The sequence below is a fragment of the Cydia strobilella genome, chromosome 22, assembly GCF_947568885.1.
Source record: "Cydia strobilella chromosome 22, ilCydStro3.1, whole genome shotgun sequence".
NCBI classification, from domain to species: Eukaryota; Metazoa; Arthropoda; class Insecta; order Lepidoptera; family Tortricidae; genus Cydia; species Cydia strobilella.
The window spans coordinates 1,590,281-1,612,883 of record NC_086062.1 but is presented as its reverse complement, the minus strand read 5'-3'; the positions used below and the strand labels follow the sequence as shown (position 1 = coordinate 1,612,883).

Genomic DNA, 22,603 nt, shown 5'->3' with positions numbered 1-22,603 from the left:
ACTAGGGACGGTAAGCATGATAAAGATATTGAAAGGAGAGTGAGTGCTGGAAATCGCGTGAATGGGGCACTTAATGCTTTTATGAGCAGCCAGAAGGTGTCGCAAAAGGCACGGTTGGCTGTGCATAGAGGGGTGCTGGTGCCTACACTTATGTATGGTAGCGAAAGTTGGGTATGGCAGAAGAGGCATCAGAGCCAAGTGAATGCAGTGGAAATGAGAGCGTTGAGAAGTGTGTGTGGTGTGAGATTACAAGATAGAATTAGGAACAGTGTGATAAGGGAAAAGTGTGGACTGAACGAAGATGTAGTGACAAAAATTGAGAAAGGTATGTTGAGATGGTTTGGACACGTGGAAAGGATGAGTGAAAGAAGGCTAACAAAGAGAGTGTATAAGGGAGAGGTAGAAACGGGAGTTGGAAGGGGCAGACCTCGGCGGACTTTCTCTGATCAGATCGGGGAAATCCTGAAGAAAGGCCAGGTCAAGAGCACCCTAAACCGGCGAGCGTGTATGAGGAATGTTATGAAAGTGAAGGAAGCGAAAGAGGTATGTCAGGATCGCAGCAAGTGGAAATCCGTGGTCTCTGCCTACCCCTCCGGGAAATAGGCGTGATTATATGTATGTATGTATGTATGTATGTATCTGAAGCTACATAAACTTATTTTGCGTAATGGTACGGAACCCTTCGTGCGCGAGTCCGACTCGCACTTGGCCGGTTTTTTAAGGTACAGACTAGGTTTTACACGGATATGTGATATTGTCTAAACCCACAAATATATTGTACTAGCTTTTGCCCGCGACTTCGTCTGCGTGGACTTAGTAACCGCAGCTAGAGTACGAATAGCGCCTGGAAAAAATCTCATAGCAATCTAAATTTGAGCATATTATGCACACAAATTAGCAGACACTTCATTAATTATCTCAATTCCATCCCGCTTTTTACTTTCTTAAGGGATGATTTTCGGGATAAAAACTATCCTATGTCCTTCTCAGGGACTCAACCTATCTCTATGCCAAACTTCATCTAAATCGATTCAGCGGTTTAAGCGGGAAGAGGGAACACACAGACAGACAGACAGACAGACTTTCGCATTTATAATATTAGTATGGATAAATATTCCACAAAACTACAATCATATAAAAAACAAAAACAGGTACCCGGAGAAATCCATATAATGGACATGAGGGATACATTTTACTTAACTATTATTTGTGAATTTAATCTTTCTTCTAAAAAAAGCCGAAGGAACACGTTACATAACCTCCAAAATGCAATGAAATAAAAAAGAAATGCAATAAACCGTTTATTTCAATCCACAGACAATTTTAACGATCAAATAAATCATAATGCCGGGATAAAATCGATAAAACGATTTCCTTACATTTAACACTGCCAAATGTCACTTTTCGCGCCCAAACGTCAAACGTCACTCCGCCATCTTGATCCGTAATTGGCGCGTTCACAGGGGTTGTTTCGTAGCGGACGGATATATAGCCGTCCTTGTCTAGTTGCATAATAAGGAAGTGGGTGAGCAGTGTTTAGTTTTGGAGCGACGTCCGCATGCGGGTTGGTTAGGGGGAGATATTGATTTTCCAAAGAGTTTGCGGCAGTGCCCCACACGCCGGTGTCACCGCGAAAAACACATCTCCGCGCGTCGCGAAAACACTGTTCCTTTTTCGAAATCCTAATCGAAATACGAAATTACCAAATTGGAGAAAGGAACGCGGGTATTGTTCGAAAATCAGTGGAAAAATAGTGCTGGGAATACATTTTCGTAAGTTTGTCTTGTCATTTTTTTAATTCGAAGCTCCCTTTTAATCAGTTCTAAGTAAGGCTTTTTATTACGAACTTTAATTTGCTAAGTGTCTTTTATTGGAAAAGTAAAAGTGATTGGACGTTGGCCTGGCTCTTACCTCATTCAATTAGTAAAACAGCTGATTTATCATCAGCAGTTGATGAAACGTCAAAAACCAAAGCAAAATACGCCCCGTTCATTATTTTTAACGTTTTTCTCCCTTTACACTTTTATTTTTAAATAGTTCGTTTTGAAACAAAAAAAGTGTACTTACCAATTATTGGACACTATCACATGTTTTATTTTTAATCTATGATCGATTCACTTCACTAAATTGTCAACCAATCAAATCAAGTATTCTATATTCAAATATTTAAAACATCTTCACAAAAACTGGCAGGTAAGAAAAAAGTATAATTTTTTTTTTCGAATTCTAATTTTAAAACGCCATCAGAGCCTCAGAGGCTGTCAATGGCAGGAAACTGGCATCCTTCTAAGCCAGATCTGAGATGTCGCATGGGATATGACGTCATGGATCGTTACCAACACCATAGGTGACGTCACACGTCCTTCTAATAACCCATGGATGGACCTAACTATATTCGCTAGCCATGATATCAAATCAATCAATGGCGAAAGTGTCATCATTTCTGAGTGTTCCCTGATATTTGGTTAGGTAATTTTAGTGCTGTATTAAGTTCTTCAGTATTATTTCACACACAATTTATAAGCCAACAGTGTCATGTAACAAGGGTAAGAATATTTTTACATTACCTATGTTAAGATGTATGTAATTATTAATTTCTGTTTTGCATGTTTACTGCAGTTTATTTGTATGACTATTTTTTTTTTGTAGGGATGCTCCACTAATTAGGAAGAGGCCTAGCTAATGTTTGATTTTATTAGTCAGCTGTTTTTTTCATTCAGTATTATCGGCATAATTTCCTAAATTTATAAGCCCCAGCACCTGTTTTTGTTTGACTCTTGCAGGATATAACCAAACGGAGTAGCCATTAACAGGCGTTACCCTCTGTCGAAACTTTATGACCAATGGTCATACACATTGTATGGACTGACGTTTATCTGACATGGCTATTTTTACGTTACGTATTCATTTGACGTGCCTCTCCCCCGCAAAAATCGGCAGTTTTTACAGAAAATTACAGACAAAGCTTCTCCATTTGGTTATATCCTCCAAGGTTTGACTACCTTTTAGAGATTCTAGTACTTTTCGTCTTAACTGGTCAATGTCAGTAAATAATCCCAATCCCAAAAAAATTGTCAGTTCTGCAGTGGTGGGACGTTAAGCATAGCCCTAGGTAAGAAAGGGCACAACGCGTTTACTAAAGAGCTGCCTCTTGCAGTCTTGCATCGCTACTCATCCCAAGGGCATCCCAAAAAATTCATAATGACCTTTTTATACTGCGAAGCAGTTTTTTCAGTTTTTGCGCAGTTTTATTCATATTTTTCTTTATGAAAATGTACTTTCTTACTTACTGGTGTGGCGCAACGACCCGAAGTGGATCTTGGCCTCCGACGCCAAAGACCGCCATGCTGCTCTGTCCAAAGCCGTTTCTGTCCAGTCGACGACGCCGAGTTTGCTAAGGAAGAGATATGAAAATGTACTAGTTCGTTATTTATTTTCAAGTTTATTTTCGACAACCGGTCTGGCCTAGTGGGTGACCCTGCTTTTGAAGCCGATGGTCCTGGGTTCGAATCCCGGTAAGGGCATTAAATTGTATGATGAGCACAGGTATTTGTTCCTGAGTCACGGGTGTTTTTGTTTTCTATGTATTTATATATTATATATATCGTTGTCTGAGTACCCATAACACAAGCCTCCTTTGGGCTTACCGTGGGACTTATATAGTCAATCTGTGTAAGAATGTCCTATAATATTCATTAATGTATTTATTTATTTATATTTCCTTTTTACAGGCTTCAAGTTCCTTTTAACTTACCCTACCTGTTAGTATGTATGTATGTTAATTTGTTAGTGTGGGTCACATTTTGGAAGCTAAATATGACCCACTTCCCAATTTCCGATTGAGCTGAAATTTTGCATACATAAATGTAAATCGGATGACAATCCAATATTATGATGACGTGGAGCTGATCTGATGATGGAGACAGGAGGTAGCCATGGGAACTGTGATTGGCAACTAATTGTGCTTGTAGTTGTTAGAATTGTCTTGATGAGTATTAGTTACCTGTGGAAATAAAAGTACAGTCTGTGATAAAATATTGTACCAAAAATGAAATTTTTGCCTAAAACATTGTTTCAGTTTTCAAGTGCCGATTGTCACAAAGCAAGTCAGAATCATTGTTCCATGAACGCTACACTACTAACGCTGTCTGTTTTACAAGTATGAGAATGTGTTATATCCACAGTTTCATTGTATTACTATCTGCAGCAACTCTAATTACATTAGTTTCTAACTTAGCTTCTTTTACAACAGTACTCCACTAAGAAAAAGCGACGGACTTCTCCCTTAATGCAATGAATTACTTATCTCAACTTGACTACGTGACTATTTTATGTACAGTAAGCTGTAGAGATAACTGACCCTCTCTGCATAGAAACTTGCTTGCAGGGGAGTCAGTTATATCTGCAGGTTACTGTACAGTAAATAGTAACATTATTTACACAAAACTTTTATGTTTCTTGTCCTGAAAGTCACAACACAAAACACACAATGTGTAACTTTAGTCCCGCATGTAAAACTTCGGCATAACAAATGAGATACTGTTTTTTTTTGCTTATAAATGGTACAAGAGTTTTAGAATTCATTGCTGAAAGTTTAGACAGTTGTTCTTGTTTAGATACATTAGCGGTGGGGTCTTCAAAATAACCTGCACACGATCTTTAGCTATTATTTATTTAATCGTATGGCATGCATATTTAGGCAATCAGAGTACAGCTTTGAGGTTGTAAAGCCAGGTAACCACGTCGGGTGTCAGGGCATCCAGGTCCTCAGCTGGGCCACGATAGGAGTGAAGCGGGCTTTAGCTATTTATTTTATTTGAAAATATGTTTTACAGACAAATTTATACGCCATGAATTTGTCTGTAAGGTCGTACCGGCCACAATCTCCCTGCTTTGCCTTAATGTTGACTGGTTGAAAATGCCTTTTGGCATTTAGTCGGTGTGCAAAAAAAGTGCAATCTACGACCAATACCGCTGTGCCGACAGAGACCGCTTCCGCAAAGTTCTGTGCCGGTAATTTGGCTTTCTTCCCGGGACATGCAATCTTTACTTTATTTTTATTGCTGTCCTACGCCCATAGATTACCTCTCGCAAGATTGAACATATTAGCGTCTGCTTCTTAAGGTGCAGTGGGTTCAGCTAGTAGTTTTTTGACAAATCGTAGCGCTTTTTTAGATCATTTAATATAACAAGAATAAATAGCAATATTGAGGCCTGATCAAACAACTTCCGCTCGATAGAAAAAAATCACGGACATACGTCTAAAATACACCATTAAAATGTTGTAATTATTTTTGCACAAGATTAGATTAGATTAGATGATTTATTTCATGAAAGACAATTACATAATAAGTTTGCATTAATGTCAAAAATATAAGAATTTCTATCATGATCACAAAAGATGTTAACATGAAAATTGATCCAAAAAATGCGTAATGTTATTTTAGATCCAATTAACTCATCGAAAGTGTTGGCCGAAGGTTAATTGCAATTAACCATTAACCAGTACAAATTGAACTGTAAACCGTAACGGACGGTTACAGTTTAAGGTTCAATTTGTATTGGTTAATGGTTAACTGCATTAACGTTTCGGCCAACATTGCTGATCGAATCCTTTTTTTGTTTTATTTTTGGCACTGCACCTTAATCCCGTGGCTTAATCACTGAAACTAAACTACATTTTGTTCAAAATATTTGTAAGAACATTTGTAACATAGAGTCTTGAAACAAGCATATACTAAATATTTGTTACTCTGCCCTCATTTTCACAGCATAGATCCGTAGAAAACTAGCACGAAAAACTCTAGATGAATTCGTTTCTAGGAATGGCAGGGTCGCCATGTAAATCTAGAGTCTTGAAACAAAAACTTGAAAGAAACAGAATAAACACCCATAAAATAAGGCTTGAAACCCTCACCACGCCCAGGTTTCCTTACTCTATACCTTCATTTTGACATTTGTTGCAGCGGCACATGCGCGTAGCCTCCTGACCAGACCGTAGACCGCCCGCGAGGCAGCCGCCAGATGATCGGCTCGTTTTGGAACCTGTGCCGTGCATGTCCGTCCATGCCCGTCGATAAGGTGAGTGATAGTTTTATATAAGATAAAGATAAAATATAAAAGATCAAACATCACAAACATCGAATTTAAACTGTGGTGAGACATACTAACATTAAATAACATCACAAACATGTACAGTCTACAAAAGCAGAGGAATATAACATTAAATGCGCGTTACTATGGACTTAACTCGGCGTAATTGAGCCCAAGATGGTTATAGAGAGTTCGTACCTATATGTGATACTAAACTCAGTAGCAAATGTATGAACTCGCAATGAACAATAATAATTATGTGTAAACAGGCTGAAGTGTAGGCATAGAATATTAGGTATTTATAGGATTCGAATAACATGTAATTAGATCATAAGGATCATATAGCTTAGCGGTACCATATACGGAGTCATGTAAGATGACTCTCCTTTATATGGTACCCACACAGGCCCCGATGTGAAGGTCAGCGATACTTATCCCACAGCGACACTTATACCGCACCTTACTTATACCTTCATAATCAATTTCCTCGCGTTATCACGGCACTTTGCCACCCACGGCTCATGGGAGTGTCGTATCAAAACTGGTTCTCAATTAAAGGATGACTCACGTTAGACCGGGCCGTGACCGGGCCGGAGCTTCCGGCGCTTACTTTTCTATGACATGACAGGTGATCACGTGATGGCCATAGAAAACGAAGCGCCAGAAGCTCCGGCCCGGACACGGCCCGGTCTAACGTGAGTCATCCTTAACACAGTCACACAATAACAAATGAATTATGGAATTATTAATCTTATTGCCGTTTAATTCAGGCAATAGGCATTATTTTTAACACCTCAAAACGAGGCAATTCTGCTAAAACACCAAGAAAATGGCCCATTTCGGCCTTACACTAAAACATAAATATATCCTTTACCAGGCAATTTCAAATGTCATAGAGCCTGAGGTATCAATAAATTAGTGTGACATTCCAAAATTATAACTTGACGTTATTTTTGATTCAATTTTGATATCGCCATAGAGTAACTTATACTAGAGCGGTACTGTCATAGTAAATTTTGTAACCCCAGTAAATTCACTGCCATCTGTCGACACACTTTAAAACTAAAAATGAAGATTTATAAAAATACGATAGAATGTATTCAAATATAGATAAATGATTTTTTTTATTTGCATTAATTATTTTTATGATTTTGACCCATGTTCTTTCACTGATATGCGTTAAGATTGTTAAATAACAACCGAAACCGTCAACGCCATCTATACGACTGTAGGCCAAAACTAGTAGCGCCCTCTGAACGAGAATCAAATTTTCTTGATTGTCGAGGCACGTTTTTTCCTTAGACTGTATCTATCTATTACGGAGTTATATCTATCTTTGATATCGCTCACTCTCACTAACATTTAAGTGCCTGAGTGTTTTTTAAGAGCGAGTTAGCATTACATACAAAACTGCTACTTATTCGCTTTTTATTCTATAACAATTTTTAGCAACGAAAACTTGTACCAGACCGGCTAGCATGAGTTGCGTTCTAAGATGTATGGAGTCGCGCGCGAGAACGCAACTCATGCTAGCGGATCTGATATAGATAGATATAGCATAACTTAACCTTATTTCTGTTCGATTAGGAACACCACGACGGAAAGTTAAAAATTGCGGTGGTCTTTTGAGCAAACCTCGGCATGGTGATTATTCCATAGCCGGAGTGTTCGCGGAGTCAAAATAGGATCAAACAAGTTCCAATTTTCGAATGTGGCTTCAAAGGTTTGGGTCTAAACCTCTAAACGAGATGATTTGTCTTTTGCCTGACCACTTCAGAGGTAGGTTTTGGTCGGACCCTCACATTATTATAAATGTCAGGTAGGCTTTGAGCCCCTGTTATGAGCTACGTAAGAGCGTTTTCACATTATCCGACCTGATATCGGATGTCGGATACGAAAACATAGAAGCAAAATCTAAAAAGTGCCTTTTTAGGGTTCCGTAGTCAACCAGGAACAGTAGGAACCCTTATAGTTTCGCCATGTCCATCTGTCTATCCGTCTGTCCATCTACGGCTATGCTCCATGATCTTTAGTGCTAGGAAACAGCAATTTGTCATGGATATATAAATCAATCATGCCGTTTAAGTGGTAAAATAAAAACCAAAAATTTTTTTTTATTTATTTATCCCCTACTAAGTGGGGATGAAATTTATTTTTCGCTATAACCCTATGGTGTGGGGTGTCGTTGGATAGGTATTTTAAAACGAATACGGGTTTTGAATCACAATTTTTTGAGAACGTGAATATTTTCGAAAATAATTGCTCCAAAAGATATAAAAATGCGTTAAATAAAAGGACTTCATGGGACTCTCTCTAGCAGCTGTCTGTCTCCAAGAGTCATCCCACGTCCGATATGGGATCGATCAATATGAACACGCTTACGCTATAAGTAAGTAACTTTCATAGGGGAAATACTTTTTTATGATACATGAGGCAAACGAATAACAGATGAAGCGCCTGATGGTAAGAGAGTACTGTTGCCCATGGACACCCATATACAGACGCCCATGGACACGCAATACCAAATTGGTTGTAAATGCGTTGCCTTGTTGCCTTCCTCTTTTCGCTCTTCCGTATATCAAGCTATCTTTCCTCCTTTTTCTAGTTTTTCTACCGATCTTACCTACCTACGTAAAAAAGACAAAATTTGGAAAGTAGAATAAGTATATATGTAACAAAATCTAACGTAAACATCACTTTGTGTCCACCTCCCAAACTCCTTCAATCATAAAAATCCCCTCTGATGCCGCAAAATGTCATGCTGTCGTCTCGCCATACAACAGCAGTTGTTACCATAAATATACCTTATTCCTTTACCATAAAGTACACAAACAGTCAACTATAACATACACTCAGCAGAACATAAGTGTGCCTTACAAAAGTGGACTTTATTCCTTTACAATAACGTCCTCGAAAATCCATGTTACACGCCAAAATGTCGCACTCCAGTAGACTCAGCCGTTTAGCATGTGGGGCTTCGCAAATTGCCGGCCGTAGGTTACATGTCACGGTTAATTGACCATCTATATACCTTACTGCATTGATATAAGGTCGAACATAAGTCAGCAGCTGTTACATGTACGATGTACACGGATCAGCTGGTCTCGAAATGGATTCCGGTACACTTAGGCTAGGTCCTCGTATTACGCTTGAGAGGTTTGGCAAATTGAAATGTTGGATATTTTCCGGCACCACGAGTGAAATTACTTAGATTATACATGTGCGATATAAATAAGATTATTATAATCTCCATGTAAACGCGCCAAACGCGCATTCTTGATTTTTTATGTTTTCCGAGCAAAGCTCGGTCTGCCAGATATTATGTATACCTAATAGGCGTATGGCGGTCAGCAAAATATTATCGGCGCGTGTCGATAACTTAGTATAGGTTAGAGCACGCGCTGATTGGATTAAGATAATGTCTGTACCGCCGTAGATTAGAGATGTATAAAACACTTGATTATGATTTAATAAATCAGTCTAAGTCTACCCGTCAACGGTACCTTTTACTCACCCAACCACGTTCCTCTAAAGTGGTGACCCCGAGTGTAGTCCCTACGGGGACCGACGTGCACGGTTGCCACTTCCCTACAGTGGTAACCCGCCGAAAGAACACGCACCTACTGAGATGTCTACACGAAGAGCTCCAGTGAAGAAGCCTCGGAATTAAGTGACTGCGACACTCAATTGCTTTTCGAGAAGAACTGACAAAGTGATCTCGTCTCGATTTGATTTCGCCACCCTTCCATCAAATGACATCACCGACACTGCCAGGTAACATCGCGGGAAAACAGCGGCTACTCCCATTATATTCCGGTTTCCGGATTCTTGGACCACAGAATATCTTCAGAAGGAAAAAGATAATTACAACGAGCATGACATGACCTCACCATGACATCAGATATCCACCAACGCTTTATGGCAAGAGGATCCTGATTAATCCTGATGTGGCATGCAGCAAACCTAGCGACTCGACTACTCTACTCAACGCTCCACTAGTTCCACTACTAGTCGTCGCCCTCAACGCTCGCCTTGTCGGCTCCGAGCAACCCGCTCGCCACAATGGCTCGAGATTCTCCGCTCGCCACACTGGCTCTGAGCACCCTGGCTGCACTCTTCAAACGTCCGCCCAGACGTATTTGAAGACATCGGCACATCTCTGTTTCTTCCAAGAACGACAAGTTTAAGGAAATGATACAACGGAAAGGACTGTCACAACGCATCAGGAATATATTCAAGGAAATGCACGCCAAATTGCAGATTAATTAAATGAAGTCACGCCAGCTACATATTATAATTGTTTTGAAGCCGCACTCAAGAATGCAAGCAAGCACAATACGCGACACGCGCGAGGAAATTATTGTCAACGCAGCACACGTCGAGACATGCCGCAGCAATTCATTTTCAAGTTCACGGTCGCGGAGCCGTGATTGAAGCTATAACGTCTTGGAAGTGAAATAATCGTATCGTAATCGTAGGCAATAATCGTATCCTGTTCAGGCTCCTGCGAAGGACCTGGTCGTCAACCTTACCGGTTGACTAAGGGGGGAGTACTATGGCGGTCAGCAAAATATTATCGGCGCGTGTCGATAACTTAGTATAGGTTAGAGCACGCGCTGATTGGATTAAAATAATGTCTGTACCGCCGTAGATTAGAGATGTATAAAACACTTGATTATGATTTAATAAATCAGTCTAAGTCTACCCGTCAACGGTACCTTTTACTCACCCAACCACGTTCCTCTAAAGGCGTTTTCTTAAAATGGCAAAGCCATAGAGATCTGCAGGGGTTCACAGAGCCACGAGTTTTATATGTTTTCGAGAAATATACACTATTTCTGCACTTGGCTACATATAAAATGAAATGAGTACTGAAATAAGAGCCACGTATTTTTATTTTATATCGCACCATTCATCATCATATATTTAAGAGTTATACTCTTGTCGGTGGAGCGATTTCCATAAGTATGTGTCGGTCCTTTGCCTTCTCCTTGACAGCCTGATACGACACGACGTTGAGTTTTTCCTTTACTTGATCTATGTATGTTCTCCTTGGTCTCCCCCTCCGTCTCCTTGCCTCAACTCCCCCTTCAATTGTTTTTGATAAATTCGTCGTGTCGTAGCAGGTGTCCAAGCAGCTTTCCTCTTCTATTTTCTATGGTTCTCAACAAACTCCTCTCCTCTCCTACCATGCGTAGAACCTCTTCATTTGTTTTCTTCTCCGTCCAATTGACCTTTGCCATTCATCGCCAGCACCACATCTCAAAAGCCTCAAGCCTATCACGTTGCCCCATTGTCCACGTTACGCTTCCGTATAGTGCTATACTCCAGATGTTCACTTTTATGAGCCTCTTGCGTATATTGCCTGATATTCGGGCTTTAAATAGGCACTTTCTTTGTGTTAAAAGCTTTTTTAGCCATCGCTATTCTGGTAGTAATATCTTGTGTATCGCACCATTATAAGTATTATAACCCTATTAGTGCCTACAGGAATTTATATTAAATAATAATCAGTACTTAACCTACTTTAATAATAAATACTCTTTCACCCTTTGAGACCAACAAATATAAAAAACGATTAAATCTCTAATGAGAAAACTTCACTCGCAAACACTTTGCTTAACGAGCGCCGTCATCGATAAAATGGAAATAGATTTCGCCATTTTGATATTAAATCAATGATGCAACTTGAGCACTGTCAGTCGCACGTTTGTTGAGAAATATCCTAGTTTATTGGTTTCCTAGTTGTTTTATTAAAACTAGCTTCTACCAGCAACTTCGTTCACGTAGAAATAGTAAGGTCGTATCGTAATACAGTGTCCAGCATCAGATTTCTGATTTCAAATTAATATTAAATACAAATAATTTTCGTATGCGAAAGGGAGACGCGGGAGAGCATACAGAGAAGGTCGGCATTAAAAAATATGATTATCAAAAAATATCCGCATTCATCTTCTTTTAGTCAAAATAATAATAAATATAGTTTTGTTTTATATGTTCTAAATAGTTTTTTTAATTAAATCGGAAATCTGCCGCTGGACGCCCTGTGTTCCAAATATTTTGTCCCATTAAATAAGGACTAAATATGACGACCGGTCTGGCCTAGTGGGTAGTGAGAAGCCGATGGTCCTGGGTTCGAATCCCGGTAAGGGCATTTATTTGTGTGATGAGCACAGATATTTGTTCCTGAGTCATGGGTGTTTTCTATGTATTTAAGTATTTATATATTATATATATCGTTGTCTGAGTACCCATAACACAAGCCTCCTTGGGCTTACCGTGGGACTTACTCAATCTGTGTAAGAATGTCATTTATTAATATTTATTTATTTTATTTAATATTTAAAGGCTAGGTCGATCTGTGTAAGATTGTCCACAAATATTTATATTTATTTATGTATTTATTTGAAAAAGTATTCCAGGATATCAGATAGGTATATTAATTTTATCGGACCTTGACCTTTTTCACGGATAACGTAAATAAATAGCCACACAAAGTTTTGCTTTCTAAATTTCTTCCTTCTTAGAATAAATTACTGAGGGTAGTAACCGAGGCGTTCAGAATCGCAAAGTTATGGAACCACTTATTTTATTTTATTACAATACTTTTAAGCTGATTTTAAATTTAAGAGTGTTATTGATAAAGTTAAAACTTGGACTTGACCCTAAAAGATTTAAACATGTCTATTTATGCCTCATGGCATTCAGTTCGCCTTTTGTACACTAAGTAATTTTTTTGTGCACTAAAGTATGAATAAAAAAATAAAAAAACTAATAGGGTGGAGCACACAATTTTTTATTTATTAATTTTTTGTATCTATACTTTCAGAGGTTTTCGTGCGTTTCACATTCCAAATGGACAGCTGCAGGTGGATTGATTTTGAAATTTGGAAAACTGGAACAGATCTTAAAACTTAAATATTTCTTTGTTGCCCAAGCGGAACAGAGAGAGTGACAAGCGATATACTTACATCAAACTATGTAAAGGTTATCTGGAAAAGGTCGGTTTTTAGTGATAAGACCGCCAGCTTAGGTGTTTCTTAACTAATCTTGTTTTGATTGTGCACAATAAAGAATATTTTTATTGGTATGGCTTTCCATATCTCGGGACCATGCAGGGGTCCCGTACCTTTGGAGTGCGTAGGGCCAAAGCCAACAGAGCAGCAGCCCTTTAAGACAAATTTGATGTTATGTACTACAGCAGCTTATTATTATTACACTCCTTACACATTACACCTAGTTAAAAAAGCTTAAGCACCATGGAAATATCTTCACAAGCAATACAGGTCAACCTTTCCCAGTAGGTACCCGTGAAAAAGAGAGTATCAGGAAAATCCAATAAAAATTCACCTCAAAGAATGCCTTTATCATAAAAAACGCATCAACTTCGCTTGAAAGCGGTGGAACGAACGCTCTTTTGAAAAGCGAACAGCTTTTCATTATTAGCCAATGAGAGCGCGGCTCGCGGGACGCAGATTGGTCGCAATTCCATTATCGTCTTGCGGCGGCCCTCCTATTGGTGGAGGGCGACGACCTTTGCCTTGAACTCTGTTTTAATCAACTCGAGCTTTGCTGTGAATACGTTCTGGGATATGGTTGTTTCAGTGTTGTTTATCTTGGGTTTAACTTTGATGTTAATCTACTTGTTATTTCTCGTATTGTTTCTGTTTTGTATCACTTAATTTAACAAACGAGTTAGCAAATCATACCTACAGTACCGTCAACCGGGGTGAATAGGGATTTGTGTGGTTAATGGGAACAAAACTTAAAATGTGATTTAGCTGACAATTTCTTTAAAAAATACTAACAAATTCTATCATTCGATTCCTAATTCTATCTTTTGACCTCTTCTTTTCTGTATTCTTTGTATTGTTTTCTGTAATTAGGTGTACAATAAAGAGTATTTGTATTGTATTGTATTGTGAAAATAATAGTAGATTTTGAATGATACAATTTGTTTAAGTATTTTTTAAGAAATAGGTAAATCACATTTTAAGTTCGTGCCTATTTACCCCAGCCATACCTATTCACTCCGCTGACGATATTTTGTTTTACAATATGGGATATTACTGCAATGTTCTGCCACCAGAGTGCAGGACTAGCCTTTTTAGTAAACCATAGAGTAACTTATACATACTGTACCTTTAACATGTTTTTGACAAGTTTCCAGAGATAATAAAATATGACATTGATGCATCAAGGCGGTTTGTTTACAGAGGACCTACCGGGAAACGCGAATCCGAAATTTCGCTATCTTCCTTTTTATCGCTCGAATATGCAAGAGTGACAGAGATAACGAAATTTCCATTTTCTTGTTTCGCGATAGACGATAGACCCTCAGATTGTGGTAGTGGCGCAGCTACCCCCTACGCAGCTAGTTTCGCGTAATATTCCCTATTATCAGATTAGGGGCCCGTTTCTCAAAAGCTTGTAACTTGTAATACAAGTGGAATCCCTTTCTAACAAAAGCTGTCAAAAAGTGACATCCGCTTGTATTACAAGTTACCTACAAGCTTTTGAGAAACGGGCCCCAGTTCCATAAAGTTGTCTTAAGTTATGTATAAATTTCTCGATATTATTATAGGTTCTAAATTTATAATTTACAAAAATGGAAAAATTCACCGCTCTTAACAAACTGAGCTAAAGAAGCTTACCAGAATCGTGCGATTAGGGTTCCGTACCCAAAGGGTAAAAACGGGACCCTATTACTAAGACTCCGCTATCCGTCTGTCCGTTTGTATCTCATGAACCGTGATAGTTAGACAGTTGAAATTTTCACAGATGATGTATTCCTGTTGCCGCTATAACAACAAATACTAAAAAGTACGGAACCCTCGGTGCGCGAGTCCGACTCGCACCTGACCGGTTTTTTCCATTCCTTAGTTTTGTTTACACGCCTTAGGGAGGCGCATAGCGACATCTACCGTAAGAATGGTCTATCTTAAAGGCACTAGAGTCTCAAGTTACATTCACAATAGGGAATATTACGCAAAACTCCATAGGGGCGCCACTAGCACATACATAATTTAATTTTCGTTATCTGCCTCTCTGGAACTCTTGCACATTTGAGCGATAAGATACAGATAACGAAAATTCGATTTTCGCGTTTCCCGATAGATCCTCTGTATCATGGAGACTGTATAAAGGAGCCAAATCTATATGTATGAAAACTGTCCATCAAAAAACAGTAATTAGGCGGCGCCACCATACACCAAAATACTACCAAAAACAACCTACGTAATTTGGTCGGGTTATTTGTTGCTTTATATGGTTCATGTTATACTCATGTCCCAGAGCCTAACTAGCGCCACCGGAGAGATTAGGAACTATTATTTAAAGCTTAACGCGGTCACTTTTACAACAATTCTGCCATAAGAGATTGCGATCCTTTCTATACCATCCATACTCTGTATCAAATCGCAAACAAGTCATAGTAAAAACTTGTCAAAAAACTACTTAAGGCATAGAATGTCTACGTTAATCTATGGTTTACAATATGTGCTAGTGCTGCACTCTGGTGGCATGTGTGTGTGTTGGTTTAAAGATTTGCCACACTGGATGCGTTCTGCGGGCAGCGGTCAGGTCAAACTTCAACTTCAAAGGTTGCTGTCAATGTTGTTCATACATAATGCGGGTTTGACCTGACCGCTGCCCGCAGAACGCATCCAGTGTGGCAAATCCTTTAACCCATACTTAACAAATTTTTATCAAGCAAATACGTCTGCAAGTGATACTAAATTTTTAGGATTCCGTCGTCAACTAGGAACCCTAGTTTCGCCATGTCCGTCTGTCCGTCCGTCCGCGGCTTTGCTCCGTGATCGTTAGTGCTAGAAGGCTGCAATTTGGCATGGATACATAAGTCATGCATGGCTTACTAAGGCTTGGCCCGGTGTAACCTATTAGGCACCAAGTGTCACATAAATAAGCTGCCTATTCTGTCTGTGTGGAGCGGCGTGAAGTCTCGAAATCTGCAGACAATGCCTTAGGTTTCCGCATTGATATACGCTCTGTTTTACAACTTGAAAAGAATATGTATTTATACACGTAGTCTGACTGGTTACTTTTGATTATTAATATCTGGGAGACCGAGCTTTGCTCGGAAAACATATAAAAACTAAAAATGCGCGTTTTCCCAGAGATAAGACCTAGCTAAAGGCGCAAATTTTCCATGTTGTCAATTTTTACCGCAAGAACATAATAGACCGCGGGTCAGGAACAGATTTCCATGACCAATCGCCTCCCGGGCGAAAACTCGTATAGTGGTTCACGGCTATGTATGATGAACTCTCGTGAACGTCAGCTGCCGCTCCGTTGGTGGGTTGAGGAATGCCCGGGAGGCGATGGCTGACAAAATTTGCGCCTGGCTCGCGGTCCATAACTCGAGTTTATACACACATACATACACACGGTCTGTAACAGCCCTGAGGCTTCACCTCGATGACTTTTAGGGATTCCGAAATATAAGCCCTAAACATGTTACCCTCCAATACCCAATGAGCTGTATGAAGGACCGATAAGTGCCTGTAATCGACCCCTTACGGGTGAACGGAGCATTTTATTTGCGATCATTTTATCCCAATATTTTACGTAAAAGCTATCTTTTACTGCTTACCTTTTTATGGTTCCGTAGTCTAGGAACCGTTATAGTTTCGGCATGCCCGTGTGTCAATCTGTGTGTCCGTCTGCAGTCTAGTTTACTGACCGTTAGTGCTAGAAAGATAAAAGTTTGCATGGGTATGTAATTCAATCACGCTGACAAAAAGGTAAAAAGGGCAATTTTTTTTAGGATACCTCCCCTACAGTGGTAATTTTATTTACAGTACATATGGTGCTACTTTCTCGCACTAGTGCGTAAAAGAGCACTTTTCGTGCATATGTCGAAACTTTAAAGGGCCATATGTACTGTAAAACGTTGTACGATACTCGTGCGAATAAATAACTATTTCGCTTCAACCCTATAGTGTGGGATATCGTTGGATAAGTTTTTCAATATTATAATTTCGAATAGGGGTCTTCAAGAGATATTGCTAGAAAGAAATAATCCTCTTTGTCTTTAAAAAAGGTGTGTAAGGAACAAATCTAAGGATACTTACAGATTTTTGAAGTGAATTTTATCGAAAATAAATGTGTTTGTACGTTTTGTCTATAATATTTTAGGTATATCAAGTTTTGCATATACTCGAGAAATTGAGACGAGTAATTTAAGTACATAATATTTATTAATTTTATTCTGTAATACTTCTATCACGCCAACTTCGTTTTTCATGCCCCCGTTGAAGAACTTATTACATTACTAGCTTTGTGGAAGGAAATAAGGTTCTTTCCGGTCCCACAGCTTATAATAGAGCTTTAGGCTTAACTTCTTGAATAGACGGGAAAGTACGGTTTGCTGGTTTTAATTAGAAATGCCAAGTTTCCTGGAGTGAAGCAGACAGTGGCCAAGTAGCAATGTTTTTACTGAACCAAATATGTACAAACAACACTTTAAACTCTCGCGTTTTGTACAGTCGCCATCAGATATATCGGAGCGGCCGAAGTGCTCAAAAATATCTGAACACGCACCTAGCGCCTTGGCAATAGGGGCGTGTTCAGATATTTGTGAGCACCTTGGCCACTCCGATATATCTGATGGCGACTGTACACATAATTAGTGTCATTACCGGGTCTAACGCTATTTATTTATTTATTTATTAACGCTATTTTCATTATTTTACCTTTTTATTTTATTTGCTTTTTATTTTTAATTTTTTTTCATTTTACCTTTTTTTTGTCTACACCGAACATTTATATAAACTAATGTCGGGTAGTTTTTGTTTACCAATATCTCAACATCACATTTGCTGGGACGTAGTAGTCTTCCGTGGCCACAGCTAGTGAAACTTAGTTGAAACGTAGGAAAAAAGGTAAAATAATGAAATTTAATCGCGTTAGACCCGGTAATGAACACACCTACCGTGGTAGTAGGTAGTATGTACTGCAGTAAAACAAATAGTTCTGCACAACACGTATAATTTGTTAAGCACTTCACTAAATTTAACATAAAACACCAAAAAAAATCTACACATGGAATTAAAAAATTATTATAACCAAGACAAATTATTTTTCTGACTGTCCGCTTTCCGCACTAGCGTGAAGGGTGTACATGCGAAAGATAACGGCGTATAAATTTAGCTGTAGAAGGAAAGAAATGGATTAATGAGATGGAGAATATGGACGATAACGGCTGTTTCAACGGGTGATAGGTGCCAAAATTTAATGCCGAATATTAATTTCGCCTGACAATTAGGGGCAATTAGAAATTTGAAAATGCCGTAAAGAAATGCGGAATACGGATAACAGCGGCTTTACAGAATTAAAAGAAATATGGCACAAAAAATAACAATGAACAATTATAGGGTTAATAAACGGGAACCGATCCCATAACGTTAAAAAATATTCAAGCTCCGTAGACGATGACAATTTGCTAGTTGCTAGTTCCTTACTTAGGTTCAGTATGATCTACATATATTCACCCCTCAGAGTTTGGTCAATGATAACAAAAGCACCCTGTATTTGGGTAGTTTTAGGGTAACAGAGTTATGAAAGTGCCATGATAAACTTCGAAATTGTATGAAGTGGATAGTGGCACAATACGGCAGGACCACAAAATTTGTAAGCAGTTTCACAACTAGGTTAAAGCTTTCTGAAAAACCGGCCAAGTGCGAGTCGGACTCGCGCACGAAGGATTCCGTACCATTACGGAAAAAAACAGCAAAAAAATCACGTTTGTTGTATGGGAGCCCCACTTAAATATTTATATTATTCTGTTTTTAGTATTTGTTGTTATAGCGGCAACAGAATAGCTGTGTATTTTTTCAGAGGCTGTTAGCTTTTCTATATACGGCGAAATACCTAAAAAACTCGTTCATACAAAAAACCGCGCAACATTTTAACAAAGGCCTTTTTTTCCAGTAATTTGTCAAAAACAGTCCCAGCTCCATTGTGTCCCATTTTCTCACACCCTAGCGAGTGGCTACATATTGGGCCGAAGGCGGGACATTGCTGAAAGTGATTTATTTGATTACACTTTGGTTATTGATATTTCTCTTTTTATTGTACACGGAATAGGTAAATAAGAATTTTAGTATTCAGGTACGAAAAGAAGATAAAAAGATATTGAGATACAACCAAATCTAATAATTAAACAACTTTTTTTATACCACGTCAGTAGCAAACAAGCATACGGCCCGCCTGATGGTAAGCAGTCACCGTAGCCTATGGACGCCTGCAACACCAGAGATATTACATGCGCGTTGCCGACCCTTTAAAAACCTGTACACTCTTTTTTTGAAGAACCCCATACTGTAGCCCATCGGGAATATCTCGGCAGGGAGCTCATTCCACAGCCGAAGCGTCCGCGGGAGGAAATTCCTCTTAAGCCGCACACTGCGCCGACGGCAAGCGGTGCGGTGATAGAATAGAATATAGAAAGCGGTTAGGCGGACTTGTTATGGTTGTGAACTGGTTTTGATACGACCTTCACGATCGTCTTGGCGACTGGCGCGCATCTCACGCACGACTTTAACTTCATTTTGCATGCACCAATCAGCGTGAGTGATCTTTAAGGTCGTATCAAAATAAGCTCAGAACCGTAACCAGTTGCTAAATCTGAATCAGGCTCAGGATATCCTTTTGTAGGTATAATGTAATGTAATAAAATTTAGAGCCCCAAATATACTTTCAAGAGCGGATATCTCGAAAAGTATTTAAGATATCGAAACATTTGACTAAATTTATCAGCTTTCGTTTTGTGTAAGTAGTCATGTCGCTAAGACGCAAAGTTTCCAAGATATGAAGTGAAGAACCTAAAAATGGGACATTCGAACCCTCCTCTCCCCTCTGGCTCATGGGCTACGGCCGGGGACTTTTTATATATTTACCTCCTAACTAGTCCAACCAAAGTTAGACAAAAATTGTGTTCCAAGATTTCCCTCTTCATGTTGCTTGGCCTATAGGTATGTAAAAACTATTAATTCACACGTTTTATTAAATTAATAATGTTATTTTTGTATGCAAGCCCATTTTACCAATTCCCTTATATTTTAATGTAAAAAGTCTTACGAACTTTGGATTCAGATCCATCGAACTTATCCAATATTACCAATAATTCACCTCACTATGCAAAAATTTAACACAATTCCAAAACCGACCTTATTACTGTGAATTAAAGACCAATATAAGTTTAACGGCGATATGAGAGCAAGCCAAATTAAAGACACTCAAAAAGCTACCTTGTTACTCTGAGTTAAAGTCCAATCTACATTGCCAGCAATATGAGAGTGGGCTCAAACGTATCTAGATTCGACACAATCAAAAAGCTACCTAGTCACGCAGTGTTAAAGTCCAATTTAAGTTGACGGCGATGTGTCAGCCAGAAAGTTGCCAGATTTAAAGTGCTGCCAGGCATATGCGGAGTTATCGATTCGATTGTGATGCCAAATGTATCGGCTCGAAGTTAGATTTACTTACCTATTACTTATTAGTTTAGTATATAGTAGGTACCTTTGTTATTTAATCAGATTACGAAAATATCAATTACGAGTTAAACAAGTAAATATTTTCAAAGAACTTATACACGAAAACTAAAACTAGACTAAATGAATAACGTAACGACTTAGTTTAAGTAGTTGTTTTAACCGACTTCCAAAATAGGAGCACTATTTTAATAGGGATGATGACACATGTTGAATTTTATAACAAAATCTAGTAACATCTTTGTAGATATTAAAAGAATATATGGAAATCATACAAAAATACAGGACTTGGGAGTTTCAAAATTTAAGTATTTTTTCGACTTCCAAAAAGGAAAAAAGTAAGGGTACCATTCGATTTCTTACATTTTATCCAAAAAAAGATTGTACGGCAACTATATACATAAACGCATAAATTTTCTTTTTTTGTCCGTACATTCAAAATGGGCTCTCAGTGAACTTGACGTCACGTTCACTTATCGTTTTGTTAGAAGCGTTTCGCGAGTGAAGTACGACTGTCGGACTTTGACTATCATTTCTGACTTTTGTATTGCTTTAATGCAATGGGTCCCATATAGACATTTGATCCTAAAAATAAACCTGATCTATTAGATGTTAGGTTATACGACAAATTTTCATTAATGGTATCATTAATGAAAATTTGTCATCTAACATATTCTAGGTAAGGTTTTCTTTTCTTTATTTAATTAATTTTAAGTATTATGATTCCCTGGGGGAAGCCGAATATCACCAAATATCACGTTTTTTTTGGCAAAAAATTGTGCAAATGGTGTTTTAGTAAGTAAGTAAGTAAGTAAATATTCTTTATTGCACCAAAATTATACATTTTACATACATACATACATACATACATTTTGTGTTTTAGTTTCGTATCTTAGGTAGTTTTTAATTTTAAGTCAAAAATCCTCAAAAGTTGCAGGCTTCCATAGGCTACTGTAACACCATCAGGCGGGCCATGTGCATGTTTGCTACCGACGTGGAATAAAATCACCGTTTTGAAGTTAGAAAACTCGAAAACACTAAATGCCTATTTTGAGAATCCTAAGAAAAACCGCCAAAAACACAGGTGACTACACCTATGTGAGACCAACAACACAATTTACTATTTAGCCAGCAAATAACATTCATTATTATGTATTTAGCATTCGCACTGCGGTCAACTATCAACCGAAACAAAAAGCTTTAAAAACTTATCAACCCCATACCCACTTACGACTTTTATATTTAGTCGTATTACACAGTTCAAACTGAAACGTACTAAAACTATATGGATTTTATAGGTTTATACGATCTTTTTCTACTGAGATAGTTACGCTAGGCTAACGGCAGTGGCACTAGTAAAGTTGTAACTTTCAAAAGGTCATATGTTAATATGAGTTTCGTATAAAGATACAACAATTGTATTGTTACTGTAGTTATAATCGTAGGTCGTATGTAAGTATGGCACTGGTATGGAGATACGACGTTTTAGTAGTTATACGAGTAGAGGTCGTTAATCCTGTCAGCCTGGAGAGTTGAAATTTTACACAACTTTATATAAAGTTTTCGAGGCTTTTAAGATGTTGCAGTATGTTAAGAGTTAGGTTAGGACGTAGGTATAACTAAATACGGTAATTTGGCATTTAACACTTTGAGCGTTTTCACATTGTCCGATCCGATGTTGAATAGGATGTCGATGTCGCAACCGCTAGAGAGTGCCCTATGGCACTAATTCGTTTTTTTGTGTTTTATGGTTATCTTTTGAACCTAGTCGATTTAAAATGAGAGCGGAACGTTTGTATTGAGAACCGAGCTTGCCGGGGACCCTTAATGAACCAAAAGTAGGTTCCTCTATTGCGTGAAAATACCACACAATTCCGACGACGTACACATAAACTCATAATGAACGTTGTCATTAATACTTAATATTTAACGCGCTATAAACCTCAACGACGCGTGTTGGGGTTTCAAATATTAACGCGGGAGGCCGGTAGCTCACA

The 22,603-nt window shown here is 38.5% G+C and overlaps 1 protein-coding gene and 1 long non-coding RNA gene across 6 annotated transcripts in view; both read left to right on the top strand.

Moving 5' to 3' along the window:
- The first annotated feature begins 1,493 nt into the window (after positions 1-1,493).
- The window catches only part of LOC134751536 (uncharacterized), an 82,080-nt gene continuing 60,970 nt past the window's right edge, over positions 1,494-22,603 (top strand). Inside the window, exons 1-2 of one of the 5 annotated variants that reach the window (XM_063686984.1) lie at positions 1,494-1,772; positions 5,967-6,081. In XM_063686984.1, coding sequence (XP_063543054.1) covers positions 6,025-6,081 — 57 coding nt within the window. In that variant the 5' untranslated portion in view covers positions 1,494-1,772; positions 5,967-6,024. The remainder of the gene's footprint in view (positions 1,773-5,966; positions 6,082-22,603) is intronic. The other 4 variants (XM_063686982.1, XM_063686979.1, XM_063686983.1 and 1 more) reach the window with 4 other exon arrangements.
- The window catches only part of LOC134751553 (uncharacterized), a 238,986-nt gene continuing 219,223 nt past the window's right edge, over positions 2,841-22,603 (top strand). The window contains exon 1 of the long non-coding RNA XR_010128676.1: positions 2,841-2,900. This is a non-coding gene — a long non-coding RNA (uncharacterized LOC134751553). The remainder of the gene's footprint in view (positions 2,901-22,603) is intronic.